The sequence below is a fragment of the Crotalus tigris genome, unplaced genomic scaffold (assembly GCF_016545835.1).
Source record: "Crotalus tigris isolate CLP2741 ecotype Arizona unplaced genomic scaffold, ASM1654583v1 scf7180000024433.1590703, whole genome shotgun sequence".
Classification (NCBI taxonomy): Eukaryota; Metazoa; Chordata; class Lepidosauria; order Squamata; family Viperidae; genus Crotalus; species Crotalus tigris.
The window spans coordinates 1148611-1168818 of record NW_024100600.1 but is presented as its reverse complement, the minus strand read 5'-3'; the positions used below and the strand labels follow the sequence as shown (position 1 = coordinate 1168818).

General features: G+C 52.7%; 1 protein-coding gene across 1 annotated transcript; it reads right to left on the bottom strand.

Annotated features, from left to right (window-relative positions):
* Positions 1–1222: 1222 nt before the first annotated feature.
* LOC120302502 (B-cadherin-like) lies at positions 1223–20004 on the bottom strand. The gene is made up of 16 exons (XM_039331012.1): positions 19093–20004; positions 18571–18691; positions 9943–10169; positions 9615–9758; positions 9061–9216; positions 8464–8608; positions 7965–8137; positions 7400–7528; positions 6994–7179; positions 6613–6857; positions 6349–6491; positions 5061–5282; positions 4580–4801; positions 3888–4018; positions 3278–3421; positions 1223–2903 (listed from the first exon to the last, which is right to left on the bottom strand). The coding sequence occupies exons 1-16, from the start codon at positions 19147–19149 to the stop codon at positions 2691–2693; spliced, it is 2658 nt and encodes an 885-aa protein (XP_039186946.1). The 5' UTR covers positions 19150–20004; the 3' UTR covers positions 1223–2690.
* Between the last annotated feature and the right edge of the window lie 204 nt (positions 20005–20208).

Here is a 20208-nt window from a genome sequence, read left to right as displayed (position 1 = left end):
ACTTCATATTAACAAGTATCCTAAGTTGACCATTTGAATGCTTTTAAAATTTTACCCACATGCAAAACAATTGCAGTTATGAGTCCAGAAATAAGCATGGCTTTTTCTAAGGTGACCAGCCGTCCTCCTTTAGGGAGGACAGTCCTCCTTTTGTGAGTTCTCTCCTCCCTTGAAAAGTGTCCTCCTACATGTCCTCCTTTTCGGTATTTGAAGACTAATCTGCAGGGCTTTTTTTCCCTCATAGAACGCTCAGAACAGCGTTCTGGCACCTTTCTTTGATGTTTTTTTTTTAACTTTTGCATGAGCTGTGCTACTCCCCCTATTGGCTTTCGAAAGCCAATAGGAATTGCTGCTGAGCACGCCAAAACACTTGGCCGGCAAACTTTGCACATGTAAGTTGACTGCAGCGAAGGCGAATTGGCAGGAACTTTGCACCCCTCCCTGCTACCCAACTACACCATCTCCTAGTTAGTCCCGAAGATACCTGGAGGAGACTGGAAAGGCGATGCCACGGTAACTTTCTCTTGATCTTCCGCCCTACTAGGACAATAATGGCTGCGGGCGCAAGAGGCAGGGGTGGCGGGGCTGCTGTGGGCGGGGGTGTGAGGGGCGGCGGTGGCCGGCTCCCCCCCCCGTGCTGTGGGAGCCGGGGGGGGGGGCTGCTCTACATGGAGCTATGCAGGACTGGCGGTGATGCTGGCAGGGTGGCTGCAGGTGGGGTGTGTCAATGGCGGGCTGCCCCCGGGGGCCGGAGCCGGCGCAGCTGGTGCTTTGGGAGCCTGCTCTACATGGCAGGGCAGCAGTGCTGGCGGGGTGGCTGCGGGCGGGGGTGCGGCATGTAAGCATAATTACAATATAAACTATTGTTACAAATGTTTTTATTACGGTATGCATTTATCATATTATAGGGTATTCTGTATTATTGTTGCAATGAATAAAATGTTTCTTTTATTTACAATATTTTTTTCTTCAATTTATTTGTGTCCTACTTTTCATTGTAAAAAAATTGGTCAGCTTACTTTTTGAAATGATGGAAATCACAATACACATTTGACCAACAGCAAGTTGGGAAAGAAGATGTAAGCTCACCCTGGATTTATCTGGTTAATCATCCCCACAACATTTGAAAATAAAACTGTCTATAGTCAGTAGAACATCTAGGTCAGAAAAAACATGCAATCTCAGGAGAATGTTAATAAATATGACAGAGATTCAAGAAAAGAACTATTTTTTAAACAAGTTTATTAATTTTTAAAAGCATCTGTGCAATAAAATAACTTTAAAAAATGTGTACCTCTGTATTCTTTCCACAATATATATCCAAAAAGGACAGCTTAACATACATATCTAAAATTACAAAGCCATTTTCCAAAAGGTGCCCATCAATTGGGCAGGGTTAGAGAATGGGAAACACACCACAGGAAACGGTTGGTTGGTTCTCTTGAGGGGACAAGGAGAAACGGTTCTACTTAAAATGGATTACTTGGTGGACAAACGCCATCTTGTACAGCTGTATTTTATAAGGCCCCGCACAGGAGTGTGTCTGGCTGGTCCCCAGACGAAGGCCCGAGAGCTGGGGCCAGGCTTTGGACCACGGTTGAGCTCCCCTCTGGCCCAAGGGGTAGCCAAAAGCCTAAAGAGGCAGGGAGAGGTTGGTCAGGGAAGGCAACTGCTCCCACCCATTCAGGCTCTTTATGAGAAGGCACCAGGTAGTAACATCTTATGCTAAAACCAGGTTTGCTAATGTAACCCTAAAAGGTAATGAACAGACATCATTCAAGCCATAAATCATGATTTTCAAGCCACAATAAGTGGGATCATGCCAGATGGTTTTGCAGACGCCTCACAGGACACAGATTGGACTCTGGGCATTTGAGAGGCAAAGGTTGGGCAGAGGCATTGTCTGAAAGCAAAGTTGATTTAGGGATCCTAAAAGGATTCATCCAGGAGGAGAGTCATGTTAGTTAACAGTAGCAACAAAATCAGAAATCCTGCCTCTCTTCTGAGAGACGCTCCTCATCATTCCCACAAGCCTGCCTTTGAGCAGTAAAAGCCCAGTGCTGAAAACAAATGCCACAGATGTGCAGAATCCCCAGAAATATTTTTGGTTAGGGCTTTGGAAACACCAGGCTTGGATAGCTCTTCCTGCAGAAATCTCCAATAATTAGCCACTGTATCCAGACTGGGGGAATTGAATCTGAGGGCAGAAACCCTCAACCCCTCAACGAAACCTCTGTCTTATTACATGACCATAAGCGTTAGTGGTGTTTTATCCTCTCCCTCACAAAAATATCTTTTCTTGCATATTTTTCCTCATATTCTCCAAGATGCATTACAATTTTGCACCAAGAAGTCCGATGTTCTTAAGCAAACAGGAAAATAGCTGAACAAGAAGACACACTCAGGTGAAACTCTTGAATACAAGACCAAGCACCAGAGAGTCTTTCTGTCCTTTACAGAATCCAGATACTTTTCTCTTTCTTGGGGAAGCTTTTTCCACCTGATGGTGTCCAGCCTTTGAGAAGGAAACTCTGTGCTGCAATTATCCCACAGAGGTGAGATTGTCAGAATCTACTTCAAGGGGGATCTCTTGTGTATGTTTTGATAAATTATGGAAAAGTTGGCAAGAGTCACCAAGAGTCAGCTCTATTCTCTCTCCCTTCTAGCCTTCTGCCCCCCACCCATCACCCCTAGTCATCTTCTTCGCCCCCTCCATACATGTCAGCCAGCTTCTTGAAACGGTTGCCCCAGTCGTTCAAGTAATCATAATCTTGGTCCTGGTCTCCATAGGAGGAATTGAGGGAACTGAGAGACGTCGCTTCAGAGCCGTTGCCTTCGTAATCAAACACCAGCAGAGAGTCATAGGGGGGAGCAGTGGGGTCCATGTCTGCTGCCTTCAGGTTCTATAAGAAGAAAAACAAACAAAACTTCCATTTGTTGAACAGTGGAGGAAGCTGATGACAACCATCTCTCTAGAACAGTCTTTCCCAACCTGAGCAACTTTAAGACATGTGGACCTCAACACCCAGAATTCCCCAGCCAAATGAAGCCACGCTTCTTAAGGTTGCTCAGGTTGAGAAACAGTGACAAAGGGGTCACCAAATCTTTGGAGAAGCTGAAGAGAGTAGACCGTCTTTATCCAGGCTGTATCTATTGCTCTTCATCTACTATGATTTAGCTTTTGCGGCCACATTTTGCTTCTCACAAAATGCTTGGTCACCTGAAGTACCTGGGAACAGGATATCTCCCCACCAACTGGGCTCCGGGTGCCACTCACCTCGTCAATGAAATTGCCTATCTCATCGGGATTGGCAGGACGTGGACGGTACTGTGGGGCTGGCATGAGGGTTGGAGCAACATCATTCCGGGTGACTTCAGGGCGGGCATCCAGACCTCGATGCAACTGGCTCAGATCGTAATCCTAGGAAGACAAGATGTCCTCAGGCTCTTGGGCAGAGGAAGAACTCCTGGACTTTGAGCTGACCCAGAGTCAGGGTGAGTCTGGCAGAAGAAAACCTTCTGGCACAGACAATGAACAGAGGAGACCTTTTCTTCCTTCCCTCGGAAGAACATAATGGTTTTGTTTGGTCGATTTTCCTTTCACCAGAGCACTAACCCTCCAGGGATTCCTTTCTAAAACTCAGCTTAAATAGGTTGTTTTTACTAGAGCTGCTGGGAAATATGCAAGCGGAGCGGCTGAAATAAATCAAGCAAATGCCGGGCACTCTCGGAAGCCAGTGCAAGGGGGGGGGCGTTAAGTGGGACTACCACGCTAAATATCTAGCCGTCCCAGCTGCAGGAACAGGAAAGAAAAGGGCCGTGGGGAGCAGAAGCACAACTCAGGTCTGGGGGCCGGGGGGTGCTGAGGAGAAGCAGCTTGGGCCCACCTGGTCCTCCTCCCCTCCGCCTTCTTCGTCGTAGTAGTAGACGTTGTCCCTTGTGTCGTCCTCCGGGAGAAGCAGCGGCTCCTTCACCTGCCTTCTCCTCCTCACAAACAGCAGCAGCAGCAGCAGCAATACTGCAAGGCAGGTCAAGAGGCCCCGTCAGCCGCAAGCAGGAAGCTCATCCGGCTGAAGCAGGGACTGCTGACCAGCTCCTGATACAACTTGAGACCCACTTGATGCCACCTTCCAGAACTTTGGTGCCAACAGAGATCCGGTCTCGGGAATACACGTCCTACCAGGATACCACCAGAGCACGATGGTGGCCATTGATCTGAACCGCTCGATCGCAAGCAGATCGGTCTGGTGCTGAGCTCCAGCTTCATGGATGCCCACACAAGCAGAACTCTCTTCCTCTCTTGGTTACTGAGCCAGAAAAACATGCCCGCCAAAATCTTGGATGAAGCAAATGTTTCCAGCAGCCAGGAATGAGAGAGAGCAATTCTCCCCAGCCTGGAGTAAAATCCAGGTCCTGGCCATCTCCCCTGGCCAGAGTCTGCAGGACATCCTGGCTGGGCCAGGCCTGGGATGGGCCTCGCATCCAAGCACCGGGAAGCCTGGCATTTTGCAGGTGGCCCTTAAGAGGAGCAGCCCAGCTGCCCTGGGAGTAACAAGGAGAAAGGGTGCACAGTACTCACTCAGAAGGGCAAGGATGCCCCCGAGGATGCCCAGAATCGCGGGGGTCTCTATTCCTGCTGGCAGAAATGCCTTTCGGTCACAGTTTTTGGCTGACCCATCACAGTTACAGACACTGGCCTTGACCGTGGTGACGTGAGAGAGCCCCTGGCCATCGGTCAGCTTGAGGGCGATGTTGTATTCCCCAGGCTCCAGATGCTTGATCAAGTTAAGTGTTAGAATGTCTGCAAAGGACACACACCCAGAATGTGAGTCAGAGCTGGACAGATCCATGCTCTAAAGCACTAATTTAAAAACTAATGAAGTCATTAATAGTTCTGAATGTCAACACTAATGGCATCTCCTTCTGATACTTTAATGCAAATTTTGGAGAGGAGAAGGAGGAAAGAGTTCAGAGGAAAACAGGAAGTTTTGATGCAGTGTCTCCTGTTGCTGGACCATCCGCTTCCCTTGTTCTGCAGAGAGTGGCCACTCTCTTCCTACCTTTGTTGACTTCGACTGTCCAATTGGCACCGGAGTCAAATTCCAGCTTTGCGAGGAAGGGGCCAGTGTTGGGCGGCATATCCTTGTCCACAATGCTTAACACCTGGGGCTCTGGATTGCGGTTGCAGATGTCGAACATTCGGGGATCGGGTTCTGGCCAGTTGTCATTCACGTCCTCCAGGTGCAAAAGGAGAGTACCTGTGCCAGTGGCCGGCTCGTTCGCTGGACAGAGAGGGGAGGATGAGTCAGTTCCACAGAGGAAGCAGCGAAGGCACTGGGCCTCAGGACAGCAACCTGGACTCTCCATAGGAAGGCATCAGGCCAGCGATACTGTGGTACCAGAACAGTATTTCTCAACCTTGGCAAGTTGAAGAAGGGTGGACATCAATGCCCAGAATTCCCCACCCATCTTCAAGTTGCCATGACTGAGAAACACAGTTCTAGAAGGACAAGGCTGGTTTTCTCCAGGTCCTCTCAAAACTTGTGTACAGGAATGGGAGGCCTCCATGTCTATCTCCCCCTGCAGCTCCTCAAATATTGAATCATGGCCTGAAAGGATACATTTTCCCAGTGCAATCTGGAGTTTGGGGTCCCCTGTGGGGGCCAGAGTTGCAGGTTGGCCCTTCCCACCAGCTACGCCACAAAGCTCCTGCCCTAGTGGCAATTGCTTCTGCCATGCTTTTAACCAGCTGTTCCTCCTGCTTTGGTAGAGGTGTGGAGAACTCATGTTCAGAGTTCTCTGATGAGGGGCTGAGGAGGCCCCGTTGTCACAACTCCCTTATCATGGAACGTTTAATCTACCTGGAGGCCACTGGTTCTTATTCCAGGTTTGGAGAATGGTGCCATATTGATATGGATCGCACACCCGTCTTAATTCTAGAAGTCTTTTATTTCTGCTTTTTATGGTTTCCTTGCCAGAAAAGGCACTTTCTGACAACAAACACACTCTGCTAGAGAGAAGTTCCCTGAAGATGGACTCCAGCAGAAGTCCGAAAACTCAGAAGATGAAACCTCTGGTCCTGGTGACCGACACAGATTGGATCCTGCAACATTATCCTGGGACACGTAGATTCGCCTTCATTCCTAACAATCACGGAGTCTGAGAGACCTCCTCCTGGCAAAGGAGGCCCTGGTGGGTCTGGAGAAATGCCAGAGAAGGGCAGCATTGCCAGGTGACCATATAATTGAGTGGCATCATCCCTCAATTTCCCCTCCCCCACCTCCCCAGGATATTTTTGGTTTGGGTATAAGACAAAATGTAGAGTTTGGGGGGTGGGGGGAAGCTTACCATTGTCACTTGCCACAATGATGGCTTTGTAGATATTATCCTTCACAAAATCTGACTCTCGGTCTAGGAGGGCTTTTGACACAATCAGGCCCGTTTCAGGATCAATTTTCAGCCAGCCTGCAGGGTCACTCCTCATCGAGTACCTGCAAGAAAAACAGTCCCAGGCTCAGTCAGCGTCTTTGAAACCAGCGGCCTGCAAAGCTCCTGGGTTTTCCTGTTCTAAATTATCAACTTTGAAAAAAGCATCTTTGCATAGCCCCGTACCTGAGGGTCTGCTGCAGGAACTTGTCAGGGTCCTGGGCTGTGTACTGAGCTATTGCTTGTCCAACAGAAAGATCTTCAAGCTTTGACACCCTCAGTTCGGGAGGAACGAAGACCGGGGGTTCGTTTTTATCGCTCACATTGACGATGATAGTGGCCGTGGACGTCGGGAGATGGACAGAGAACTCAACCTCGTTCACTACGGTCACTTCAAGAATATATTGGTTTTTGGTCTCATAATCCAGTTCCTGAAAGGTCAGGAAGAAGGGAGAAAAGGAGAGTTGACTTGGTCTAAGTGGAACCCCACAAGTTGACATTCCAGCAGGATATGGGGCTGGGGACACACAGAATTCTAGCCCCCACAAAGAGGGGCCCGCCGCTCACCTTTGCCGTGGTCAAAAGACCATTATTGGTGTCCGGGTCAGTAGTGACCACAAAGTTTGCCTCCTCGTTCCCTTTCATAATGCTGTACTTTGCTTTCCAAGCTAAGGTGTTCTCTTCATCTGCATCTTTGACCTTCAGGATGGCAACCATGGCCCCCACCTCATTCTCAGGCACAATCACATTGTACTGCAAAAGAAACAGAACTGTCAGAGGAGAGCAAACACCTGTCTCCACTGGGGGGAAGGTCCAACTCCAGGCAACAGAGGCCGCAAATTCCACCAAGCACCTCTGCAGAGAAAGTGCAGGACGTGGCTGGGTAGTTTTGTACGACAGGGAGAGGAGTTTCAGGCCCCAGGGAGACACCAGCATGGCCAAGGGCAAGGGGGGGCACAAGTCCCCACATTACCATGAAGGGGTCGAAGATTGGCGGGTTATCGTTCGCGTCGGTGATGGTAATTACAGCCGTCCCAGTATTGCTTAAGCCTTGTCCCAGCAGGTCAGTCGCTTGCAGGATCAGCGTGTACTGGGGAATCGTCTGCAAAGAACCAAACATGCACCCTACAACACTCTGTGCTGGTGGGTGGGAGGAAACGACCTTGGGAGACGGAGGAAGAGCTGCAATCTGGCCTGTTGTGGAAAAGGCCTCTCAGCCACAGCAGGAGGGAAGCCGAGGGGAATGCTTCGGAAGGGACCCTCCGTAGTTTTCCAGAAAGGAAATGGAGAGGAGGGGAGAAATACTTCCAGTCTGGCAAAATTTTGTTCATGTCACCCAACCATCAATGTAGCCCTCAGGGCTGTGCTTCACATCTGGACTACCTTGTAGAACTAACAGTAACTCCCTTTAGGGGAAACAAGGATTCTTCCCTTGCTCACTCTGGTGAAGCAGTATAAAATCGACAGTAAAAATGCAGCCCTCCCCATGATTAATCCCCATCTGCTTGGCCCCCCCCTCAACCTGTCCCGGCATTTACCTCTCGGTCCAGACCTGACACAACCACGCTGATCAGGCCGGTTTCATTATTGATAGTAAACATCTGTTTTTCCGGTTCAGGTTCCTGGCTGAGGATGGAGTAAGTGACGACCCCATTATAGGAGTCAATCGCATCATCTGCATCCGTGGCTGTCACTGTCATCACAGACGTTCCTGGGGACACCCAACAGAGAGATGCTTAGAGCCTCCCTTGAAACAAGCGCCAGAATCATGCATGAGCCCAGCTCCATCTGTGCCTGTCATCTGAAAAAGCCTCTGGCTTCTGGGCAACTACAAGCACCTCTGGCTGTCACAGGGACTGGCCACTTAATGCCACAGCTGCATTTATGAGCTGGCATTGGCTGGACAGTCTGAGGTTGCAATCTGGATGGTTTTGACCAACACTGTTCTTCATTGTGCAGGAGGGATAGTGCCCACGTCACAGAGGGCAGCAACGCAACAGGAGTGAGGTTTCTGTAACCTCAACCAGACTTCCCTACCTGGTTTAGCTCCCTCTTCCACAGACCCTTTGAAGACGCTCTGGATGAACTGTGGACGGTTGTCATTCTGGTCACCAACATTGATGATCACCTCCATGGGGTCCTCTGCTGTCTGGCCATTGGCTAACACCGCATGGGAAAACAGCTGCATTGAAGGTGGAGAAAGGCCATTGTTCACCGGGGATGAAAAGAGAAGCCAGGCAGCGTTTTTCACTGAGCCTGCCCTGGGATGGAGGTCCGCAGGAACCTCTCAGACCCTCTAAAGACCACCACGAAAGGGGATGGGAAATGTTTATTGGACAGAAAGCAGACGCTTCAGGAGCAAGAAGGTAGCGGCCTTCCTCAAGAGTCGCCGGCTTCTAAAAGGGGTTTCTTGCAGGACTTTCTGGTAGGAAAGAAACCCCTCTGCCGACTCACTCTAGTGGGGCAGCAAACGGCCTGGCAGCGGTCCTGGCCCACGGGAGGACACAGTGGCCTTTGCCATCCCTCCCAATCCACAGGGCAGATTTCTAAGCACGTGGCCCTCCTCAGCCACCCAATGCAGCCGCCACAAATTGAAAGCAAAATGAATAACCACAGCAGATGATGTGGATGCACCTGGTAGCGGGAAATCTTCTCCCTGTCCAGCGGGCGAGTCACCTTCAGCATGCCGGTTTCCCTCTCGATGATGAAGGTGCCAACCGGAGGGCTGTCGGCCCCCTGCCCAGTGATGCTATAGTAGACGGTGCCCTCTTTTTCTTTGCTGGACTTGACCTGATTGGGGAGATGGGGTGTGAGAGATCAGTGATGGGGGGTGGGGGTGGTCCTGCAGCCCCTTCCACCTTCTGAACGCAAAAGGGAGAACTGGGGCAGGGCCCGTGGGCGGCCTGGGGCAGAGCAGACCGTGGGGGCAGCGTTGCCTGGCCCAATGCAGAAATGCAGGCCCCAAAGCTTGGCTGAAGGGAGATCCAAGGGGTTCAGACAAAATGTTCCCTCAGCACTGCCACAATCTGAAATGTTTGGGGTCCTGCATTTGTGGGTAATTCCCAAGTTGCCCTGCAGCGAGATGGGCAAGCAAACAAATTCAATAAACAAATTCCTGATGGGAAACTAACTAACTTAAAAATGTGCAAGAGAATCCCAGTAAAAGGTGCCAGAAGCCAAGTCCTTACCGCCACCAGGTTCTTGGGGAAAGGCCCCCTCTCGTTCTCAGAGCAAAGGATCGGAGGGATGACCCAGTCTCTCTTTTGCCGCCTCAGGCCAGATGAAGACCTTGGAAAAAGCAGCACCTCCGCCTGAGCAGCCGGACGGGTCTCCTGTGAAGAAAGACAGGGGTCTCTGGTTCCGCAGGCAAGGACGGAAGGAAGGAAGGAAGGAAGGAAGGAAGGAAGGAAGGAAGGAAGGAAGGAAGGAAGGAAGGAAGGAAGGAAGGAAGGAGCGGCTCTTGTTCCCAAGACCAGCAAATTCTCCCCCGTGGAAGCAGAGAAAGGGAGTGCATACCCCATGCGAGGGCAGACGGTGATGGCCGTGGTGCTGGAGCTGCAGGGTCACTCTGGCTGAATGTTTCCTGCCTTCCATGTCCCACGTGTGCACAAGAAAGCTCAGTTCCTGGTCATGGAGATGCAGGGGCCGTTTCACCACAACCACACCATTCGGATGCAATGTGAAGCGTGAATCCTGGGAAAGGAAGGCTCCTGGGCTCCTCCCTGCGCAGCCCTCGAAGTCCACTGGAAGGTTGAGAAAGACAGAGACGGTGACCGGGGAGTCCAAGCAAGATCACCAGCCTACTCTTGCCAAGCTGCCTTGGCAAACTCTGCTCACCAGGGGGCGCCAGTGTGACACCACTAGAAGCAGAGGCTGCTTTTTAAACACAAAAAAGGCAGTTTGAACTGCTGGCTGCCACTCCCAACCTCCGGTTCAGCCTCCCCAGGTGCCTCCAAAACCCATCAGGAGGGAGGCAAGAAAGCCGCCACAGGGGGTCCTGGCACAGGGGCACGGTTGCTTGTGCTGTTTCTTCAACCATCTCAGCCCACCTCCCCATCGCTGCAGGAAAAGAACAACGTCCGTGGCCTGCCATAAGCAGCGCTCTCCGCCCCAGCCCTGGTATTTTGACCCAGGGAGGTCTGCTATAGCCCTGCTGGGAGGGTGGGCCCAGGGATGCGCCTGTGGCAGCCTGGTTCCTTCTCATCCTCCTCTGCCAAGAGGCCCTCCAAGGAGGGCGAGAAGCTTCTCTCCAAGGCCCCCTCCCAAGGAGGGCAGCAGGTCCACCCTTCTCTCCAAACAGGGCAAAAGGTCCCTGGTCCCTTGCTGGCCCAGAGAAAGAGATCCACGCACCTAGTCAGGCAGATTCTACCAACTGCCCCTCCCTGCTTTCCAGGATTTGATGCTTTAAAATAGGCAGCATCTGAAGGGTAACCCTGGTCCACTCCATTCACTCCGCCTCTGGAGTTTCACAACAGGTCAGACTCAAAACTGACCACCCAGGCTGGGCTCCCACAACACACTAGACTAAAAGGCACCTTGGTTCTGTGATCACAACAAACGATGCAGGTTTATCTACGCTGCCAAGCAGGTCACCGGGAGGCTGATTCCAGTTTGTTAGGCTTGTTAGGTGCCTCCTGCAGGGGACATCTGCTTTCTCTAGCCCAGCTCGAAGGCAGAACCATCCTTCTCTGCGATGGCTGGCAGAGGCCACAGTCCCAAGAGCAGGGAGTTTGGGACAAGGGGAGACTCCACAGCCCCCTCCCCTGACCAAGTCTGAAGGGGAGGCTGAACCGGTGGAGCTGCTGGAGCTGAATCAATGCAGAAGGTGCTGCGTGGGGACAGGCAGCCCCTGCCCAGGAATACCCACCAATGGCAAGCTCCCCCACCCTCCCAGGATTGAGGGACACCCGGGGAGATTGTTACAGCTGTGAGACCCAATCCTGAGCTTTGGGGAGGCCTTCTTATCTCTCAATCTGCTTTTGGGGTTCATTCACAGCTTTTCTTTCCATAAGAAACAGCTGGGAGGGGCCATCTGAGTGAGAGGCTGGGCTGCCCCTCCCTCCCTCCCTCCCTCCTTTGGCCCTGGGGGCCCCAGGCAGGCTCTGCCCTGGACTCGAAGCCCAGAAGCCACCTGGGCACACAGCAGTCCTGCCAGCATTCCTGGACTCCATCTGGGGGGGAGGGGGGCAGGGAAGGCAGAGGGCGTGGAGGGAGTTCCAGCTGGTTCCTCCAGCCAGCCCACTTGGGGAGGGGCGGTGCTCAATTCCTCTGCCAAGCCTGGGCAGGAGAGGGTTCTTCTCGCCCTGGGAGGAGTGCCTGCCTGCCTGCCTCCTGCCTGGCATCTGCGCAAGCCCAGGCAGGCTCCGCAGGGGAGGGCCCACGGGAGGGGTGGTGCTCACACTGCAGGACAGAAGAGCCAAACGTGGGAAAGGGGGTTCCAGAGGAAATCCCCTCCCCCCAGCCCCAGATTCTCCTTCGCAAGATGCAGGGATGGGGGATGGGAAGCCACACTTCAGGGGGTGACCCCCCACACTGATCTTTGGTCTCCCCTGGAGCAGGTGCAGACCTCTGATGTTTCCTTCAAGTGGGGTGGGTGGGTGAAGGGAGCAAATGATGGTCCACAAGAGAGGCGCCTCCTTGGCCCCAGAGCTGCCCAGAAAGGCATTTAACCTGCAGGCATCTCCGTCTTTCCAGGGCCAGGTGGAATGAGAAGATTTTGGGGTAAACCGATGAAGTCCCTGCAGTCTAAAGGCTTTTAGGATGTTTTTCTCCCCTCCCATCTAACCTCCCTTGCAAAGTAGGGCCACATGTTCATTCCAGCCAAGACCTTAGTTCCATGCATTCCTCAAAATAGAAAAGCCACTGGCTGTCTTTTCTTTTTTTTAATGTGGCAAATCTTGTGATTTTATTTTTGTAACAACTGTCTTGGGACCTCAGTTTTCTTATTAAAAAGTTTCTAGTCCTCTGTCCAGGAAAATGGGCTTAAAAGCCTACTTCTCTGCCCCTCTTTACTGACAGCAATGGGGTCTGGCCTCTCTTGTGCTTCTCTGGAAGACCCAAACCCTCCAGGGCATCTCTGGCTCATAAACCTCCAGAGGGGCCCACCCCCATCTCACCTCACCTAATCCAGGCCGCTGACCCCCAATCTTTTGCAATTGAAGGGGGAAGCCCTGCACCCCCTGGCTGAATCCGAACGGGCTCTGAGCCCAGAGGACTTTGCCTGCCTGCCTCCCCCAGGCTGTCTTGCCTCTGAAAAAACACTGGCAAGGGAAAGAGGGGGAGGGGCCACGGGGACTGATGGGCCCCTGCTCCTAAAAGCAAGCTCTTTTCTCTGTTCAAAATTAGAAACAAAAATTCCTGCCCCTGAAACAGGAAAAAGCAGAAATTAAGATTAATGCCTGGGAAGAGAGGTGAACAAGAGGGTGGCTGGAATGTCCCCTTCCCCATTTTAGTGGTGTCTCCTATGGATTCTGAAGAGTCAGGATGAACCAGCCCCACCTCCTCATGCAAGGCCAAATATGGGCAGAGCTTCCTTGGTGGTTTTATCAGGAAAAGAAAATAATCGTGTCATCTTCCCGCATTCCAGCTCAGGGCGGGGAGCATCAACATGATAGCCACAAAAAAAGGCCCCACTTCCTCATCCGGGCTACTGCACTTGGCAGGAGGGAGGGAGGGAGGGAGGGAGGGTGGGAGGGAGGAAAGGAGGCTCCCTCGCCCTCCCGCCAAGGGGTTGGTCAGTGGAACCGAAGGTTAGGAGAGTCCTTTCCCAAAGGGAAAGTCCTGATTCACAGCACACTCCAAGAACCTGCGGAACTCCTGGCCACAAGATGCATGCTGGCCACCTTCAAGGAAGCAGGGCATGTTAAAAGTATTTCTTGTTCTCTTTGGAATAGGTGTGTGTGTGTGTGTGTGTGTGTGTGTGTGTGTATTTCCCCCCCATTTGTCCAATTTTGGACAGGAGGAAGAACACACGTGGCGGCTGCTGCTGCCACGTTTTCAGAGCTACAGATAGTCCTCAATGTACAATCACTCGTTTAGTGACTGAAATTACAAAGGCTTTTAAGAAACCAACTTACAAGCCGCCCTCCTGCTTACGACTGTCATGGCGTCCCCACAGCAATATTTGGGTGCTTGGCAGCCAGCCACCATGAATTTACGATGGTTGCCGCATCCTGGGGGGTCCTGTGATCCCCATTTGCGACCTTCCCAGCTGGCTTCTGACAAGCAAAGTCAACGAGGGAAGCTGGATTTGCTTAATGACCGCATGGTTCGCTTAACAGCTTCAGTGACTCACTTAATGTGGCAAAGAAGGTCATAAAACCAGGTACCTCACTTAACCACTGCCTTGCCTAGCAATGGAAATTCTAGTTCCAGCTGTGGCCATAGGCTGAGGACGCCTCGAAACCTGGCTGGCCAGGACAGAAGAGGAGGGACAATGAGCAGAGCCAGAAACTCAGGAAGATTCCAGGAAGCCACCAACGGCTGCGCGCCTTGACTGGCAAAGCCCGTCCCTTGCCCCACCTCACCTTGAGCCCCAGGTGGGCCCTTCCCTGCTCAGGGCCACCATCCCTGCCGGTGCTGAGCGCTGCCTGTTCCCCCCCAGAGGTCATTCAGTGCCTCGGATGTGTCAAAGGAGGCAGGGGGGCAATTCCCTCCCCCCTCTCCCGGGCAGGAGCCAGACTCTCGAGCAGTGACCTCATCTTGGAGTTTCGCCATGACTTTCCAAGTTGCAGAACAAGAGTTTCACCTGAAAGCTGATTCAGAGGACTGAAGCTTTCACCAGCCCCGTGGGAGTTTCCCGCTCTGAAAAGTGTCTCTTAAATTGGGTGAAGCAGGTCAGTTGGTGGGGGGAAGGGAGGCAAATCCTAGAAATGCAGCTGCCTAATTATACCCATGCCCAGCCAGTGGGTGTGCCAGCTTGGAACAGGCTGGCTTTCCTCTTTCATTTGCAGAGATGTGGCCACCTGGGCTCTGAGGGCCAGGGGGGCTTTCCTTGATCATCCACACTCGGGCCTCATTTGCATAAGGTATGTAATCAGGTAGGTGGAAGGCCAGATGCTCTCTCTATATATGTATATGATTTCTGAGAAATGCCGAGATTTTGAAACAAGCCATCTTATGAACAGCCTCCAGAGGCAGATCAGAGCATGAGGGCAAACATTTGGACACAGGAGGCTGATCTAAGACTTTGATGGATTGAAGGCCACCAAGTCCAAAGAGGGCAGAGGCGCGAATCAAGGCTCAGCCTCTCAGTCATAGAGCCCAGTCTGATGGAACCTCTTGCCAAACAGCTGGAGCAGATGGTCCCAAAGTCTCAGGGAAAACCACAGAAAGAGTCACACTAGAGATGCACTGGGACTCATGCACTGGGAGCTGCAAAACCTGACTCAGCTTCCTTTAAATGTTGCAATGCGTGAATAATAAAGTATTGCGTGCATACACACTCACACACTATGTTGAGGAACACTCAATTCGAAAGGGTCCTTGAGGTCATCAACTCCTACCAGTAGGTCAGCACAAGGATCGAACCTCAAACATGCCCCACCAATGGCTGCCTAGTTGCCAACCAGTCACATCTGGCAAAGGGGAGCCTCTTTTGCACTCAGACCACACTAGCTGAACCTGGAAAACCACATGGGAAACTGATGCAAAGGTGGCCCCCAGGAAAGAGAGATCGCTCCGGAGGAACTCTTAAGATGGCAGCAGACCAGAGACACACAGAGTTACAAGACACTCAATTCAAGGCAGTCGCGTTTAGCCGCCTTTCAAAGTTTGACGCGACCCCTTAAAAACTATTAAGAATAAAGGTTCAAGTCCTTTTATTATTCACAGCAGCACTCAGTAACAGCTCCAGTTCAGACTGGAAAAGAAAGCAAGATAGCTATCGAATGAGCAATTTGTCCAAATAAAGGTCCCTGTGAATGCAGATGGCCTAAGACGTGGTCCCCAAGCCCCGGTCTATTGACCAGTACCGGGCCGCGGCATGTCAGCAACCGGTCCGCACAAAGAAAGAAAGCCCCATCCACAGGATGGAGGCAGCACACAAAACCATGCCCCCTCTGGTCGGCGGAAAAACCTCTCTCCACGGAACTGGTCCCTGGTGCCCCAAAGGTTGGGGACCTCTGGCCTAAGAGGCTAATTAAAGGGAATCTTAATCATAACAAGGCCTGGCCTAAGAAAGCTCTCCTCCCATCTAATGCCAAGTAGTACACAAACCAGGGCTCACAGACCAACAGACTAGAGAAACTTACTCTCAGAAACACAAGGCTTGAAAAATGGAAGAGGCAACATCGTTTTAGACTAGCCCTCTTCCCCTTGATTGCTATGTCCAGTTGCCCTGAATTCAATTTTTTTGTCCCTGACAGCCTCCCGTCATTCGGAGCTATGTGCAACTCCCAGACTTCCCAGCACTTCTGGAAGGCATCTGGGTAGAGGAGCTGGTAGAGCATCTGATGAACCAGGTAAAACCAACTAGACAAGTTTTGTTCTGCTGGTGGCTTTGACAATGCTGTTTCTGAAGATGATCCACAAAGGCTGAAAGCCTCCGGAATTATCCATGAAAACCTTAGAACACTGGAAAATATTTGATTCTTTTGTTCTGTAAGCAGCTGAGAAAATATTTAAAATTCTTAGCCACAGACATTACATTTCTTGGCACTCAAGTGGGTGTGTAAGTAGCTTTCATGGACAATCCATTGTAATTTAATTTGGTTTAGCCTTTTTGTTCATAGAGGCCATTGAATAATCAAAACTTCCCAGAAAGAAATGAACTAAGGACAACATATCAAAATATGTTGTTTTGGTAGTATTATTTTATGCAGAAGGGGTTGGATGCTTCTTGAGTCGAAAGAAGCTTTTAAAAGAAGTTTAAAAACTGCAACACAAGTGCAGTTTTCACTCGAGGGATTTCCTCCTCTCAGCCCCACAAAGGGTAGAAACCCTGGGCTCCATTTGCAGCCTTCCGCTGTCTCTACCACCAAGACTAAAACCAATCCCTTGTTCCCTCCTGCCGTGTTGCCCTAAGGAGTCCCTGAGCCGAGTCTGATTCACAAGACCAGGACTAACCTCTGGGCAGATCAGAGGTTCTCCCCAAGCCCCTGAGTGAAATCCACTCACTGCTTTCACAAGGACATGAGCTGAGGGGAGATCACTTTGGGTGTGCCTTTCTTAATGTTAGGCCAGACAATAAGTGTCTGTGGAGATGCTCAACCATCCAAAAGTGCTTTCTTCCAAAAGGCAACTAGATTTTCTTGGCTTTTTCTTTGAAAATGTTTCACTTCTCATCCAAGAAGCTTCTTCAGTTCTTCAGTTCTGAATTGAAGAAGCTTCTGAGATGAGAAGCAAAATGTTTCCAAAGGGAAAAAACAAGAAAAAGCAACCTCCGACGGCCAGCAATAAGCCACATTGTTTGACCCCAAGTACAGTTGTACTTTCAAAGTCTGGCTATGTGAAAACTAATCTAAGGTCTCTTTGAAATTAACTAGTAGCAGAACACGATTAAAATGTTCCACTCAGTTTCTCTTTGTTGCAGACTCTTCATTTCATATTTATCATCAACTCAGCCACCTGAAGATCTTTCTGAATTGTTCCTCCCACATCTGTTCTTCATAGCAAAGCACACATAGAAATTTTTTTCTGGACACTTGTTGAAGAAGCTGGCATTAAGGATTCCCGAAAACAAAAATATATACTGAATGAAAAATTCTAACTGATGCACTGAGAGCCCTGAAGACGCCGGGATTGGAGTTAACTCCCCAGTTATGCAAAAGAGCACCCTGGTTTGGCTCTGCAGCTGCTGCCTCGGGTGCTGGATGTGAACAGTGAAAGTGCCCAGAACAAAAAAACAGCACCAACACAGTACGGCAGGGGGAGGGCTAGGCCGGGTGTTGAGAAACCAGCTTGGACCCTTGCTCGGTTTGTGCTAAGAGGCAAGGTCAGTTCGGAAGGACTTTTTGAAGCAGGGCTGAAAAACCAGCAGCTCAGCCGAAGCCAAGTAAATGATTCACTGGAGGCTGTTGACACAACACAAGGGGCAGCCACCTCCTCTCAGGCTCATCCCAACGGCTGAAGTGCCAGCAGGAAGCCAGAAGCGACCATCAGAGTTCAAACAGTGCTTGTGTGCGCCTACACACACATACACACACACACACACACAGACACCGCCTGTGCAGGCCCAACCCTGCCCAGCTGCAAGGAGAAGCAGGCCTCACCCTCCTGCCAAGCTCCACCTTGCTTTGCCAGAGGAGGAAAAGGCCAGGTGGAAACTACCTGAGCCAGGCAGGTAACCCGTGCCTGGCTCCAAGGACAGCAGGGATGCGGCTTCCCAGCTGTCCCTCTCACTGGGCCTTGACTGGAAATACCTGCACGGCTTCCTTGGGGTGTCTCACCACAGAGCTCAGTTCGGGAGAAGGCTGACTTCCTCCCTCGGGCTGCCTTGGGCCTTCCTCTTACATTTGACATTTTAAACTGCCCCAGACAGGAACTCTGGGAACTTCTTAGCATGACTACATTTTTTTTTTATTTGCAATGTACATTTCTAAGTTGCCAACAAATCTGGGCAGTTTACAAGGTTTAAAACCAGAAACAATATATTGAAGCCATTAATACAAAGACAGCAACCCTGGAGGTGGAAATTATTCTTGGAAATATTTCCAAGCTGCCCCACCGCACCAAATTCTGGATGGATTGCAACATTATTTAAAAACTTTAAATAAAAAACAATAAGAACAAAAACAAAATAAATTAGTAAGCAGTGTAGTCAACCCTCACACGTGAAGCGCTCGGTCTAATGGAGCTGAATGAGATCAGTCTTTTGAGGACTGAAATTCATCCTTCCGGATGGAAACTCCCACTTTTAATGCTTCACTGAGTGGTCTTCCGTCTTAAGAGAGACAGAAGGTCGGCATACCCATTTTACAGATTCCCCAAAGAGCCGACACTTTCCCTTTCACAAAGCAGGAAATGGAAAAGGAATCTGAATGCAACCCAAATCTCATCTCCTCTCCGTCCTCCAACGCCCGCAGCAGCAGCAGCAGCAGCAGCCTCAGCACGCTCTCCTATTTGGAAGGGGGGAACACCATTCACTCTCTCCCTCACCCTCCAGCCAAGACTGGGCAGCCAGCAACGGCCCAGGGGGTCTCTCACCTCTGCCCAGCTTCCGGCCCCTCTGCAAGTCCCGCCTGGGCACCCGGAACATGTAGGCCTCCGAGTTGAATCCTGGCCGGCAAGAGGCCTCTGCCCCATCCACGCTGAGCACCTTTTCACCCTGGGAAGCCAAATATGGGAGGAGGGGGTGTGTGCACAGCCCAAAAGGCGCCCTGACCCTCTCATCCAGAGGAAGCCCCTGGAGAAGGAAGTGGGGGTCTGGAGCCCCCGGAGCCCCCCTGGGGCAAAGCCTTCCGAAGGGATCACAGAGTCCGACGTGGAGCCTCCCAGCAGAGGAAGGTTCCTGGCCAGAGACCCAGGGGAAGGGGGAGAGGGGGGCCCTGCTGGACCCAGGACTGGCTGGGTGGGGAAGGGGAGCTGGGGGGCGCCCAGAAAACAAGGAGGAAAAGAGACCCATCAGCCACTCCCTGGGAGGGGTCCCCAACGCCGCTAAGCCGAAGGGCTCCGGCGATGAAGAGAGAGGCTCCAGCGGCCGGGGCGGCAGCACCCGCCCCGTCTTACCTGGAGCAGCAATAGCAGCAGCAGCAGCAGCAAGCCGAGCCCCGCCTGGGTCCCCATCGCAGCAAACTTTGCCTCGGCCAGGCTGCCGCTCCGGTTGTGGCAGGTGAGGCTCCGCCCGCGCAGGAAGCCCCGCCCCAGGGAGGAGGGGGCGGTGCCCGGCGGCCTCGCCCTGCCCCCGCTCCGGCCCGCGGGATCCGCAGGTGCGGCCGGGCGGGAAGGGGCCGGACCGGCCCTTGCCAGCTCGCTTTCTCCCTGCCGGCCCTGGCCGAGCGCTCGGCCGCCAAAGGCGCCCCCGGTGGCTTCAGCCGCCGCCCGGGCCAGGGAGAGGAGGACGCCTCCTTCCCAGCTGCGGGGGGCAGAAGCCGCCGGCTCCGAGGGCGCCCTCGTCTAGCCCGGGCGTCCGCTTGGGCGGAGGGGCGCCTTCCGCGGGCGGCGCCGGGACTCCTGGGCGAGGGTGGCCGGGAAGAGCTGCGTGAAACTGCGCCGCTGTGGCCCGGGGAGGGGCAGCGGGGCAGCGGCGCCGGGGCCGTCGGAGGAACGCTCGCCAGTCTGCGCCTTCCGCTGAGCTGCCCGGGAACTGCCTGAGCCGAGGGGCGGCCAACTCTGCTCCACGCGTGAGCCGGGCTTGCTGACTGAATCCCAGCCGGTGGTGACCCCGGCGACCCCGGAGCGATCCGGTCCTTTGGCCTGGAGTTGCGAGCGCTTCCCCTCCGGGAGGCGGCGCTCGCCCCGGGCAACCCGACTCTTCTGCGGCCCACGCGGCGCGGGGCTGCATTGGGCATCCCATCCCTTCCCGGGCAGAGCGGGGCGGGGGCTGCGCTCCCGTCGCAATCCTGGCCTCCTCTCGCCCCGGGCGGGCGGGCTGCCAGTCCCATCCGCGGCTAAGGATCAGCCCGCCTCTGGCGGCGGCAGGAAGAACCGGTCGAGCGAGCGCGGAGCTGGCGGCCAGCCAAGGGCCAGGAGCAAGGGGGGGGGCGAGGGGCTGCCGCTCACCCCGAAGGCTTTCCCCGGCTTCCTGCTTGGGGGAGCGAGCCTTTCTGCAGGGGGGGGGTGTCCCTGGGAGCAGTTGCCCGTCTCCAGAGGACCCAGGTATCCCACCCATCCAGGGTGCAGCAT

Coding starts and splice junctions, on each gene's coding strand:
- LOC120302502 (XM_039331012.1), bottom strand. CDS start 19,149: ATGGGGACCCAGGCGGGGCTCGGCTTGCTGCTGCTGCTGCTGCTATTG. Junction 6,492..6,612: donor TTCCTGCAGCAGACCCTCAG/GTACGGGGCTAT, acceptor TTTTTCTTGCAG/GTACTCGATGAGGAGTGACC. Junction 5,283..6,348: donor CATTGTGGCAAGTGACAATG/GTAAGCTTCCCC, acceptor CTCTCTGTCCAG/CGAACGAGCCGGCCACTGGC.